Raw genomic sequence first — 13,826 nt, 5'->3', positions numbered from 1 at the left:
TTCACGATTCAATTCCATTTTTTGAAAGAGAAGAACTTTTCAATTTACTGTCAACAACACAAATGAAGCTATAATGGTAAATCGTCTGCTGAATTTATGTTTAAAAATATCAAACTTTCGATTAAAATCGTCTGCGGTCGCCTAGCAACACTTACTGTTGCCAAGGCCAGAAAAATAAATAGCAACCCTCATACAACAAAAGAAAAATATAACAATAAAGGACAAAGATTGTTTTCGCAGGGATTCATTGAGATCCATAGCTACACAAATTTCTGCTGTTCAACAAACAAACTAACATTAAGAGCAAAACCAAAATAATTTTTTTCGACACATAAAACGTATAGTCATGATTATTATTAATATAGTTATTTATAATTTTTACTTTTCTGCATTCATGCAAATGATTATCAATAGAATTTAAAATGAAAAATTAGAATTTGAATGTGATAAGAAAATCACATGATTTGTTAGGGAATATTCTAAAAATAACAAAATATGACATTTTTTCCACAAAATTTTGAGCACCTTCTCTACTTTGTCACAAAGAATCACACTTCATGTCACCCTTTACTCCCTTGTCACTTATTACGTCATATTACATATCCTATACCTACTGTTCAGCTCATATTTCAAACTTTAGTAAAGCTATAGATCTTATTTCAAGCTTTATTTTTAAATTTAAACAGAGTATTTTAATGAAAATTACGAGCATAGCAATAACATACGTAATAATAAATCATACGTGTACTTATTTTAATAAAAAACATGAAGAAAAAATGTGAAGAATGAAAAACAAATAATGCAACATATAACAATACAGCAAATAAACAAGAATTGAAAACAAATAATATAAAAATATCAAGTTCGCTGATTTAAAATATTTTTATATTAATCGAACTATGTGATGTCACTCTTCCTATTATCAATGTCACAATCTACCTTTCCAAGTGTGACATTATTTGTGGTTGGCCCTTTAATTAAAATTTAAATAAAGAAATCCAAAATAAGTAGAGCATAATAAGCACCAGCAGAATTTTTTCTTTTTTGCTAACTTAGTGTTTCAAATGTCTCATTTAAAAATTTACTTTGTACAAAATATAATATAAATATATATTCAAAATAGTTAAGTTTAAAATAAGTCAACTAAAATATCCAGTAAAGTGATTTAGGTAATCAAAAGAGTGACTAGTAATTAAAATTAAACTACTCAGAAAATCCAGACATTACTATGTATAATGACTTTAAAATAAATTATTTACCTAGATGTTTTTGACTGTTACCTGGTCTAGGTCTCAAATTTATGCATTATATAGTACTAAATTTTAGATTATTCAATTTAATTAAAATCCTACCAACAATCATGCCATTTAATAACTTAGTCTTGATCGTGTTATGACAATAGATATAATATACTTCAATATACACTCTACTTCAATAAACAAAACAACAAATCTATTTTTAAGCTACTTTTGGAAACTGTACTTGCAGTAAATAATGGTTAAAAAGCTCTGACTTAGAGTTAAATTATATAACTTGGTTCTTAAAAGGGAATGAATACTGAATTAAAAATTTATTTTTATAACAATTACTTAAAAATATGATAGGTAAAATCGGACAGTCCATTTCGTTCAGGAAGATCTAAGATATTGTTTGATTATAACTATTGAATCACTCATATTAGATAACAGCATTATCAAACTAATTGTATGTAGATGATAAAATTTACAAACTTCATTTATCCAAAAGGAATCTTTTGTAAACAATAATTTTATAGTTTATTACCTTTAGCATTTTAAGTCTAAAAACCATAGAACTTTTCAACTTTGTAAATATGATATGTTGTGCCAAAATTTAAAACTGAAAATAGTACAAAAAAAACGAAATTAATATTATAATTAATCGATAAAATTAATAGAAAACTAATACAATAAAACAAAATAACAAAAAAACTTCTGCTCCACCTTTGTATAAAGTTTCTACAGCATTTAAAATAATATAAATAAGGCATTTTAAAGTATGCATTATGTAATGTTAATTTTGTATTAGATTGAATTAAAATCAGTTCTTTTAATTGATAAACTTATAATTGGAACTTTTGTAAAAACTTATCTTATTTTTCAAAATTTTAATTAAATCTTAAGTAAATCTTTGTTTAAAACTCATATCCAAATTTAAGCTTAATATATTCAAATCAATTTCAATCAATTTAAAATAATTTTTCCAACAATCACCAATAATAAGCAAACAGTGAAAAAAATAAATACTGAAAAATAACTAATAGAATAATGGAGAACAAAATGGAAAATGAAAAAATGCTTCAAAACTATACCATTATCTAAAACAAAATTTACAAAATTCATTAAATAATCAAAATATTAACATTTTTGTTCAAGGATCTAGATTTATATGAATTAATGATAAGCACATTATCATACAAATAGCAGTGTACTGATTAATTCAAAGCTCTACACAACAGCGGTTTTAGCAGTATATTTTTTTGTAATTTGGGATAAAGTAAACGCTTGGCAGTCAATAATAACCACAAAAAGTTATTTGTCTTAATGGAAAATTAATTTAAAGAATTTCAAAAATAAATTCACATCATTTTCAATAAGAAAAGAAAATGTAAATTCAGGACGTTTTTAAAATTTATATTGCAATGTTTCATGGAAGCTAGTACAACTTCTTTGACCAAATACTATGACTCATAGGCATAGCGGTTTTAGCAGTATATTTTTTTGTAATTTGGGAGAAAGTAAACGCTTGGCAGTAAACAATAACCACAAAAAATTATTTGTCTTAATGGAAAATTAATTCAAAGAATTTCAAAAATAAATTCACATCATTTTTAATAAGAAAAGAAAATGGAAATTCAGGACATTTTTAACATTTATATTGCAATGTTTCATGGAAGCTAGTACAACTTCTTTGACGAAATACTATGACATCAGCTTAGTGTCTATTATTTAATTTAATAATGAAAAATAGGGAAGTAAAAATAAAAACATGCTGTAAGAAAAATTCAACCACAAATCTGTGACAAATAAGAAGGATTTTGTATTTTTCTAAGACCACAGGGGACATGTTTCTAAATAAACCTTGAAAATCGTAAACAATCCTTCCTTTTGACTTTTAATGAGTTCCTATACATTAATGTCAAGCAGCTCATCCCCTCACAATCACAACTACCCAGGCACCTTTCAGAATTCCCAAACCCCCTAGTTGATTGTTAACCTCCTAGTAGTCAAGGATAGCAGTTCCTTATAGACTTAAAATAATAAAAAGCATTAACAAGCCAATTCCAAGAAAAATGCATTTGAAAAAAAAAAATATTAGTTTAATCTTCACTTTATTAAAAAAAATAGTGGTAAAATGGTAGCGTTAATGTCTGACTATGAGATACTTAGACTTCGAATTGTGCAGTGGATTATTATATAGACCTGGTAGCAGAAACCCTAGAGCATGGCAGCGGTCGCTGCAGATTATAACAGTATCTACAAATAGTTTTTCCTGTAATTTTTTTAACCATATAAGGATTTATTTCCTTTTTTAGTATAATTGAATAATTCAATTTAACTGTAAATAACATTGGGTTTCATGTATTATTTTTGAGGAATTTATATTTGCAAATTTTGCTTCATGTATGTTGGATTCAGTTGAATTTTTAAAATAATAATCTCTGTCTGACTACAGTGAGTAACAGCTGAATTTGGATTTATGAAGATAATGTTTTAGATTCACTCCGTAAATTCTGCTACTGGCCAATAGTTGCATTTTTAACAATAATAGTTTTCCTTTTTTAAAAAATCGAAAACTTTTAATGATTAAAAATAAATTGTTGCTACTAATAATGTAAGCTATTTCTTTTGAAGCTTTTCTCAAAATGATAAACATTACAAGATTCATTTCACTTCTAGAATGAAGAAAAATTTTAATAAAGAAGCAAGAAATAAAGTAATTCTCAGAATATTATAAAATAATAATCATAATTCCATATTATTAAAAAAATTATAAAATGCACAAGGAGTGCATTTTTTTAACATAAAAAGTGGCAATCAGGAAGCAATTGGCACACTATTTTTCAATTTTCATTTTTTATATTAAGTCGTCTGTGACCAAAAGCAGCAGTTAATTTCTGCAGTAGAGCATCACTACACATCCTTTTTGCATTTTTTTTTTGTTCACAAATAATATTAATTTCAAGATAGTCTTTTTAAATAAATTGTATTTTTTAATAATCTGTATTATTAAATAATTACAAATAAACATTTAAAATTTCAATGAAATGATAATAGTTAAAATTAATAATATTCATAAAAAGTGATTATAATAATTTAAAAAATTAGATTTTAAAGTGATTCTTCCAAAATATACTGATATTGTTCAACCCAAACGGCATTTATTTCTGCCGGCAGGTAAAAAATCAAATAAACATTTACAGAATTTTAAAAATTGAGAAATAAATTCTTGGGAAAATTATACATTAAAATACAAAAAACAGCGCAGTGTCAGTTTTCACCAATTTTAAATAAAATTATAATACATGATTGGTGTGCTTTTTAACTTTTAGAAGATTAAGGAACCTGTTGTGTATATTAATGAAGCATTCTTAGCAGATCAACTTCCAAAACGTTGTTTACGTTAGCAAATCTTCTATTAACTATGCAAAATGTCTAATTATTCTTTTTAATTTCTTCACTAATTATAATTTAGATTACATACAGGATATTTCAAACATATTTTTAGAAAATTATAACATGGTAGAAAAGAGTATAACATGTTTAGTATACTTATAAAAATGGGTTTGCTTAATGTAAAAAATACTTTCTCAAAAAACTTCAACACTTAATAAATCTATTAAGATATATTTGGATATTTGGAAGATATATTTGGAAGAAGACACAAAAATTACAGAATGACACTGTAAAACAGATATAAGAGACACTAATGGAATGAGATCAATACAAATTTCAATGTATTTATTAGAGCATATTTTTAAGGTTTTTTAATGTTAAAATGTTATCTTTTATTTATAATAACATTTTAGCCACAGCTTTAGATGAGTTTTTTTTCTTATTTCTCTTTAGAAAATAAAAGCATTTACATTTAATGCTCATACAAATATTAAAATGGAAATCAATATACAAACTTCATTTACAACACTACATCTATTATATTTACAAGAAATATAAATTTAAACTTTTGTGCAAAAATTAAGAAAACACAAGTTACTATCATTAATAGCTTTTCCCAATAATATCAGTAATAACAGTAATTACTACTGTTATTATTCAATATCATTAAGCATAGTAAAGAAATACTGATTTTCAAGAATAATTGTAAAGTAAGTATTTTGCCACATTAGGTTTTTATAGGGATACTGCACAATATCACATATGTAAAAAAAAAATTAACAAAAATATTAAATATTATCATAAAGTACTTAAAGCAAGTAATAATTTAGAAAGAATGCCATTTAGATATCCATGATATATAAGATGAAAATACTATAATAATTAACAACAAAAAAAAGCTGGGTAATATTTTAGTCATTTTAAAAAGGACAAAATCTATTTACAAATTGTATCATATTTCGCAGAATATTTATGTACAGGTTAAAGAGATTCGTGATCTACATTATTTTGAGTCATTTGGTTAATGAATTGACCTAAAATTGATAACATTTTCAATTCATGCTGTTGTTCTTCTTTTCTCCGACGTTCCTCAAATTCCAACCAAAGTTTTTGCATGTTTTCATCACGTTTCATTCTTTCACGTTCTAACTGAGTGATTCTTTCCAAAAAACGAGATTCAGCATTTTCTTGAAATTTTAAAAAACTGTCAGCAACATTTTCCAAAACAGCTTTCAATACATTGCACTTTTTTTTCTTACGTGGAGGTTCTTTAGAATCTATGAGAAAAAACTAAATGATTAATTAAATAAATGATTTAAAAAAATTAATAAATAAAAAAATAATATAATAACATTTTACTTTATACAATACAGAAAACAAACAATAACAATCAAATACAAAATTTAATAACTTAAAAAAAATAAACGTTTATTGGCACAATTTTCAATTTTAATTATTATTACAAAGTACATTAAATAAAGACAAATAAATTACTTGATGCAGCAAGGATATAAATGTACACTGATTATTTACAGCATGATGCAATAAATTACCAATGACAATTATTTTTTTTGAACTAAGCTAATAATGAAGAAAAAAGTAATAACATTAAAGATTCGCTTTAAAAAATTATTACCACAAAACGTTGCTTTTTGGAATTAATATTTTTATGTAAAAAGTGTAAACACTTTTAAAATTCTAGCAAGATTAAAAATAAGGCCATCCTTATTTTTAATCAGAAAACTAATAGATCTTAGAAAAAATTTATAATAAAATAATTTGTAAATTTATAGTGCAGATAGCTCAAAAATTGACAAAATTTAGACATCTAAAAACCTAATATAAATCCTAAACTTATAGTCTGACCAACTTGAGTTTGGTCACATTTCATTCAGTGAAAAATCATATACAAAGAAATACCTATTATGCCTAAAATAATAATTTTTATATATATATAAAAAAATCCTGTAATTTCTAAAAGACTAGTGTAATTGACTTGTTTTTTATTCCATACAATTTAGGGTGAAAAAAATACTTAGAAAACAATGCTTCACTTGTCTAGATATCAATGTTAGATGCATAAAATGTACCAGTATAAAATTCGTTTTCTACAAAACCATCATAACTTCTATACTATTAGTCTGGTTTTCTTAGGATTCATCTGGTTTGATTCATCCTAACCCCTAAAACAATGCCTCATTTACATAAAAAGCAATATGTAAGATTCTTACAATTTTACCACTGTTCCAACAAAAATCAATTGCAAGAGGGGGTGCAACTTTTTATATCTTGGAGGGTACATGACTGTTTGCAGTAGGTTTGAACTTTTGAGCCATCTTAATTGTACTATTATTAACATAGTTTCTTTTTATCTTATACTTTTAAATAAAGAAGATAAAATGTATAACTTTTTTTCTCCTGGAAAAAAAATATTAAAACCTGAAAGACATAACATTCTCAATGCTTATTTCATTTAAAAGGGGGGAGGGAGAGAGAGAAAGAGAATGAAAACCTGAGATGGTAGATTTTTCTTCTAAAGTGTTGAAATCTTGAAGTTCTTCTTCCGTGTTAGTCACATTATCGGATGTATGTTCTTCATCACCTTTCATGGAATCATTTTCTACCAAAACAACATTTGGCACCCATGGAGAATCAATTTCTTCTAATGCAGAATCTAAGAAACATTAACCAACTTACATACAACGATAGATAAAAAAAATTAATCAATAAAAAATTACATTTATTAACAGAGGTTTAAATACAAAAATCAATTAGGAGGTATATACTTGCCAACCTCGTGGCAGAATCGCTGCGACACAGCGACCTTGTCGCAGAACGTTACCGAGTTCTCGCAGAACGATTTTTCTTTTGAAAAGTATACAATTTTAGTTTTCTTTCCTACAGAAATTTACACTTAATATTTAAATCATGCATTTAGATAATCACTTTTTAACGCTCTCAATTTACGCCGATAGTATCGCAAATAGATGTAATTTTCCAATTTAATTTTCAGCAGTTACTGATATTAATTTTCACATGGTTTTAAAATATCCCGATATATTTCAATAATATGGAAAATTCAAATCGTGTATTTGAGTTTTTCTTTCTTAGGGCAATGATTAGGCTTCCATCGTATTTTTGGCAATTATTACTATTGATTTCTCCATAGTTTTCAAATCCAATATTTTTTATACGATATCATTTATTACAGCAACTCTAACCTTGAAACGAAACTCGCACTTGAGTAATCCCTTTTTGAGGAGTCCGATTTGTGTGATTTCGTCGTCAATCTTTTTTTCGGCAACGGATTTCGTATTTAGGAAATGCGAAGAAGGAAATAAATAGTTAGTTTTACCCCAACAAAATATAAGAATAAAAAATTATTACATGTTCAATTGTAACAAAAATTATAATAGTTTTTTTCTTCTTTTTTTGTAAACACAGCGCTTTTGTTATTTTAAATTGGTAACATATATGTTTGCTATTATTAACACTAAACATGCCAACACTTATCAATACAATACAATACAACTTACAAAAACCGGTCTTTTGACCGAATATGGTATGTTTAGTGTTAAAAGTATCTTGCAGAAAAATATTAGTGCTAGAATTTTGTCGCAGATAGCTCGAAAAAATTATTCCGCAGGGCTTGCCAATCAGTTTTCAAATAAAATCAAACCAATTCAGGCATTTAACGGAATACAGGACAAACTTGTTAAATTTATTTTGGTAGAGCTCCTCTCCACCTCCTATGGCTGAATTTTTTCATGCTTTCTGTGACAAACCTCGCTAGCACTAATATCTTTCTATATGATAATTTTAATATAGCACTGAAACTATCACTACCTTATTGGTGGCCCTTAAAATATTCTATTTTTGCAGAACCCAAATAAGACTTCAGATTTCTGCCTATAGTATTGAAATAAATATAGTTTTTTTTCATGCTGTTTTAGAATTTCATTCCTAATTGTTAATTTTTTTATTTTATCGAACTTCTTTTCAACTTCTTATTGGACTTTCTTTTTATTTTATTTAACTTCTTCTCACTTTAAATTATATGATAAAATAGATAATAAGAATTGCTAATTTCAATAATAAAATTAAACTAAAAAAAAAATTATAATATAAAAAATATGTCTTGAAATGGCTTGGAACTTTGGTCAAAAGTTCTGCTTGTTGTATCAACACAACAAATTTGTTGTCCTTAATGAAACAAAAACCACTTAATATTTTCTCCATATGATCAATTCCCAAAGGGACTCATGTTAATTATTAATGATATTTCATTAATTCATAGAAATTCTAATGCAAAACCTAATTGCATAAAAATATTTCTAAAAAATTATTTCTGGGCAACTTACGAAGGAATTAGAATAATATTCTTCATTAAAATTATTTATTTCACTTGTTAACATGCAAAATAGACAGTTAGATAGGATATAAAGGTTTTTCTCTCTTTTATTATGTGGGTGACCTTTTAAACATTACATAAGTACTTAACGAGGGGGAGAAAATCTGTGATTTGCTTTGATAAGTAACGATTATTTAGCCTATTCGGCCCTTTTGCCAGTTGGTCGAATATTTGGGCAAATATTCAGTGGAACAATCAGCCAAATATTCTGGAAAGTAATTTTTTGGAAAAGTATACATATATATATTTATTTTGTACTTCTGATTACATTCAGATTGATCACTTTGTGCTGTTTTTCAGTTTTAATTCTAGGTTAGCATTTTTACGGAGTGTTTCTGAGAAGCTTTATTCTTTTATTGTCACTTTTTCCCCGTATGATAATATGTAACCAACAACAAAGAAAATTGCGATTTTCAACATTAAATTATATTTTAAGAACTAAGGACAATTATTTTCTATTTATCTCTTTTATCAGTCTTTTTGTTATGGCACAGCATCTTTTAAAGAGTGTTTCGAACGAACATTATTCTTTTAAGAGAATAGTGTTCATTCGGCATGGCAAGATGAAAAAGTTAAATTGTGATTTTTAGAGCTAAATTTTTCATTTAAAAATTAAAAATGATTATCATTTCAATTTCCATTTAGCTCTTTTTATCACCGTTTTTATACACTAATTGGAAAACAAATAAAATATGATAATATACAATAAAATGCAATAATTGGAAATCTGAGAAGTTTAGCTTTAAAATTTTCTTTCAAGAATTGAGATTTCTTTCAAGATTGAATCGTTTCGCTTTTGGATAAAATCGTTTGTTTTCATAGGCATTTTCATGATAGTGTGACACTCTTAAAAACGTTTCTGATAGATTATTTCTTTTACTGTTTAATGGATAGGGGAGAGGGGGGTACATTTCAACATGGGGCACCTTTCAACAACTAGAATTTCTGCTTTCTAATATTGTTTAATGATTCGCCAATATGCCAGACAATAAGCTTTAACTAAGCATAACTATTGACATTTAGTTTTAAGCACTTTCTTTTTACCACTGTTGTGTTACTCTGTGGAACATGTTTTAACATTCCAAAAGTAAAAAGACAGTTTTGATTTTAAAACTGTTTATCTACCAGTAATCTTTTAATAAAGTAAGTGATAATTATTCATCTGCTAGTTTATTTAATTCTGTTTCTAACTGTATTATTTATTAGTAAAAAGTCGTTTTCTAAAGTGGTTGATAATACTTTAACCAAAATGTCTGCACCAGGGGCAGATTTCAACAGAGCTTAGGGGGCACATTTCAACAGTGTTGAAAGGTGCCCCAGGCTTATTATTTTTTTGTTAAGTAATCTTGCAGAAGTCATTAGTCTGCAAAAGGCCCATTAATTACGGTTGTTACATTTAAAATACTCAACTTTTTCTGTAAGGCATTATTCTAAATTTTTTGAAAAACATGTGAATGTGTTCAAAGCATGTTTGTAAAAAAAATTTCAATTATATGAAATTTTTTTAAAAGCTTAAAACCAAGATTCAGTTTGTTGCATTGTTGTTGAAAATAGAATTTATTTACAAAGAATTCATTAAAAGCATCAATAAAATAATTATTTTAAAATTTTATAAACATATTCAAGAAAATTTAACTTAGAATGAAAATAATTTAATTTTAAGAAAATTGAAAAGCTTACGGTGTAACATTAAAATTCTCAATCCTGTTATTTTACTTTCTTACAATTTATAAAAATGTTGCGAACATATAAAAAAAAAAGCACACTAAACCAGAAGTTAGTGAAGAAAACATTGAAAAAGCAATGGAAACTGTCAGAAATGGTGCATGTTTAAGAGCAGCAGCAGGCTTATTTGGAATAGACTTTTCAGCTTTATTTTATAAATTAAAAAAAAGAAAGTCAAATAATTGTTTGGTTGGTGAAACCAAACAATGTACAGCTAACACAAAATGCTACAGTTCTAAATACATAAGCCAACAAGTTTTTGATGTCCAGCAAGAAATCCTGCTTTGTGAATACATAATTACATGTTCAATTCTCAATTATAGTCTAACTTACAGACAAGTTAGAAAACTTTCCTATGATAACGCAAAGTGTTTCAATTCCAAAATTCAAAGTAGCTGGGACAAAAATAAAACCTCTGGAATTGACTGGGTTAAAGGTTTTACGAAGTGTCACCCACAGCTTACTTTTAAGAAAACCGAAAAACACCAGCTTTGCAAGAGCTATAGCTCTTAATAAAGAAAATGTTCAAGAATTTTTCAACAATTATGAGAGAACTCTTAATTATGGTCATTTTACAGTGGATCAAATATATAACTTGGATGAAACTGGAGTTTTAACAGTTGTTCCAGCTCCAAATGTTGTTGCCAAGCTAGGAGCTCACCTGGTTCGGGAGGTAGTTTCTGGAGAGCGAGGGAGCATGATAATCAATGCTTTATTTTCCAGAATGAGAGGATATTAGTGGTATAGAAAGAAATGACATTAAAATGAAACTGCCTCAACCAAGTTTAAGCTGCGTAACAGTTAAGCTGTATTTTTCATGACATTCTCCGTAAACTTTGATTTTATTAAAGACAAAATAATGCAGAAAAAACCTAAATCAATCCAATATGTTCATTCATTATTATTAATTTATGAATAAAGTTAATTTTCCAAAATGCATGATCTTGTTACGTTCTCTTCAATTGTTGAAATGTGCCCCGCCACCCGTTGAAATCTGCCCCCCAGGAGGGGTAGATTTCAACAAAATACATGGTTCACTAAATATGTAAAATTAGGTATTTTGTCTTTGGCTTAGACCTTTGGAAAAAATTTAGAGGTTACCTCAAATATCAATTTAATAAATAAAAATTAGAATTTAGATTTTGAAAGCAATAAAACTTTGAAAATAATTCTTAAGCAAAAACTGTTGAAAGGTGCCCCCCTCTCCCCTACTATTTTGCAGAAGACATTTTAGCATTAAATTTAAGTTTTAAAAATTAAGAGGATTTCTTCAATTTTTCTTTTTTTCAACTTAACAACTTCAACCTCTTTTTAACATAAATATTTATTGCAGTTAGACAGTTTTTTTTTTTACATCTTAAATATTTCTAAAAATATAGCTAAGTTTTCATTACTATTCAATAATAACCTAAATTATTTAATAGATAAAATATTAATTATTAAATATTTTTTAAAGAAAAAAATTATACTATTCACCAGGCAAATATTTGGTATGCCACCATTTATTTTGCCGAATATTCTGCATTTGGTTAAATCACTATTCGTTACATTTCTAATTTGCTTATCTTTGTTGATTAGGAAAGAAGAGAAGTATGAGCAATGTTTACATAAGAATTTTTTTTTTTTTTACTGTTTCAAAATTTTTTTTAGAAATAAAAAAAAAAGCTTACGAGAACATTTGAAATAAAAGTTTGGAGGAAGAGAAAGTTGGACATATATTTCTTCTAGAAATTCTGGAGGTTTGATCTTCATTGACAGGGGGGGAGGATAAAGGAAAATAGCACAATATTTGAATTGCAATTGGTAAAAAAATTTGGTTCTTGATTGATTATAGAGATCAACTTGATAGGTTTCATTCGAATAATAAATAAAGGAATTTAAACCATACTTAAAAATTATATAAGTAAACAGAATTGAATAATCAAAAAAAAATTATGAATCAATAAAACTAACATTACCTTTATCAGACAAGTCATAGCTTTGTTCCCCATTTAAAAATAAAGTATTATCACTATCAGTTTGTGTCATTAATGCTGAATTCGTGAGTTTAACTTCCAATAGCATTTCTGAATTGTCACAATCAAGTTCTGGTAAGGGTGAGGAAATTGGCAAAATACTTTGAGGATAAATTTGTTCATTGCTAGGGAAACTGTTTGATGCATCAGATTCTTTATCATGTGATATAGAAGATTGCAAATCCTCTTCATTTTCAGATGTATGAAAATTTTGTTCAGCGGCATTTACCTGCTCGGATGAATTATTACTGTTAAATATACTATCAACAAGATCATAATGCTTCATTGGTTTTTTTGGTGTTAAATTATTTTGCATGCAGTATTTAATGTGTTGGTATTCCTTTCGCAATCGTTTAATTTTTTCTCGACATTGGTAAGCAGTTCGACTAAAGCCGATTGAAGACAATTCACCAGCAATCTTTTCATAAACAGTGATATTTCTTTTTGCACCACGCAATTCTTCTTGTATGTCAGATCTCGAAAATATACCAATTAATATAATTGTTTCATCTTCCATCCAAGTAAAGCCTCGGTCAACAGACATTTTAAACAACGGGATTTTAACAACCCGTTCTCATAAAAAGTGCATAAATTATTTTACTTTTCTCACTAAGATTGCATTATATCAAAGAAAGCTTTTAGCAACAGTAAATAAAGAAACAGTTTATGAATATTTATGGAGTGTTTGATAATAGTAGCAAAATATCTGGTTAGTAATGAATGTTTCTAACAAACTACATTTCCTTTACATCGCTTTCAGACTTTTCTTAACAAATTTGTTTGTTTACTATCGATTTTAATTTTTGATCATCTAGTTTGACATGAATTGAAGCTTTCTACTATCTATTTCTGTAAGAGAAGTAGCCAGCATCATTTGGTTGCTGAAATTATTTAATACCAATTTCAGATCTTAAAAAAAATGCGTCCATAAGCTTGATTTATCTTCATATAATTTTGAAAATAACTAGTATGCTTCTTAAACTAGATAGCAGAAGTAAAATGCATGAAATTTAAATTAATTTATATTCAACAGTAATAAAA

At 26.8% G+C, this 13,826-nt stretch overlaps 1 protein-coding gene across 1 annotated transcript; it reads right to left on the bottom strand.

Moving 5' to 3' along the window:
• Window positions 1-4,964: 4,964 nt before the first annotated feature.
• Window positions 4,965-13,643, bottom strand: LOC107437492 (uncharacterized). Its single transcript, XM_016049509.5, has 3 exons — window positions 12,729-13,643; window positions 7,147-7,308; window positions 4,965-5,911 (listed from the first exon to the last, which is right to left on the bottom strand). The coding sequence occupies exons 1-3, from the start codon at window positions 13,327-13,329 to the stop codon at window positions 5,616-5,618; spliced, it is 1,059 nt and encodes a 352-aa protein (XP_015904995.1). The 5' UTR covers window positions 13,330-13,643; the 3' UTR covers window positions 4,965-5,615.
• Window positions 13,644-13,826: the final 183 nt, after the last annotated feature.

Source organism: Parasteatoda tepidariorum, chromosome 8 (assembly GCF_982258835.1).
Source record: "Parasteatoda tepidariorum strain Cologne lab strain chromosome 8, Ptep-v5.0, whole genome shotgun sequence".
Classification (NCBI taxonomy): domain Eukaryota; kingdom Metazoa; phylum Arthropoda; class Arachnida; order Araneae; family Theridiidae; genus Parasteatoda; species Parasteatoda tepidariorum.
This window is presented reverse-complemented; position numbering and strand designations above follow the sequence as displayed.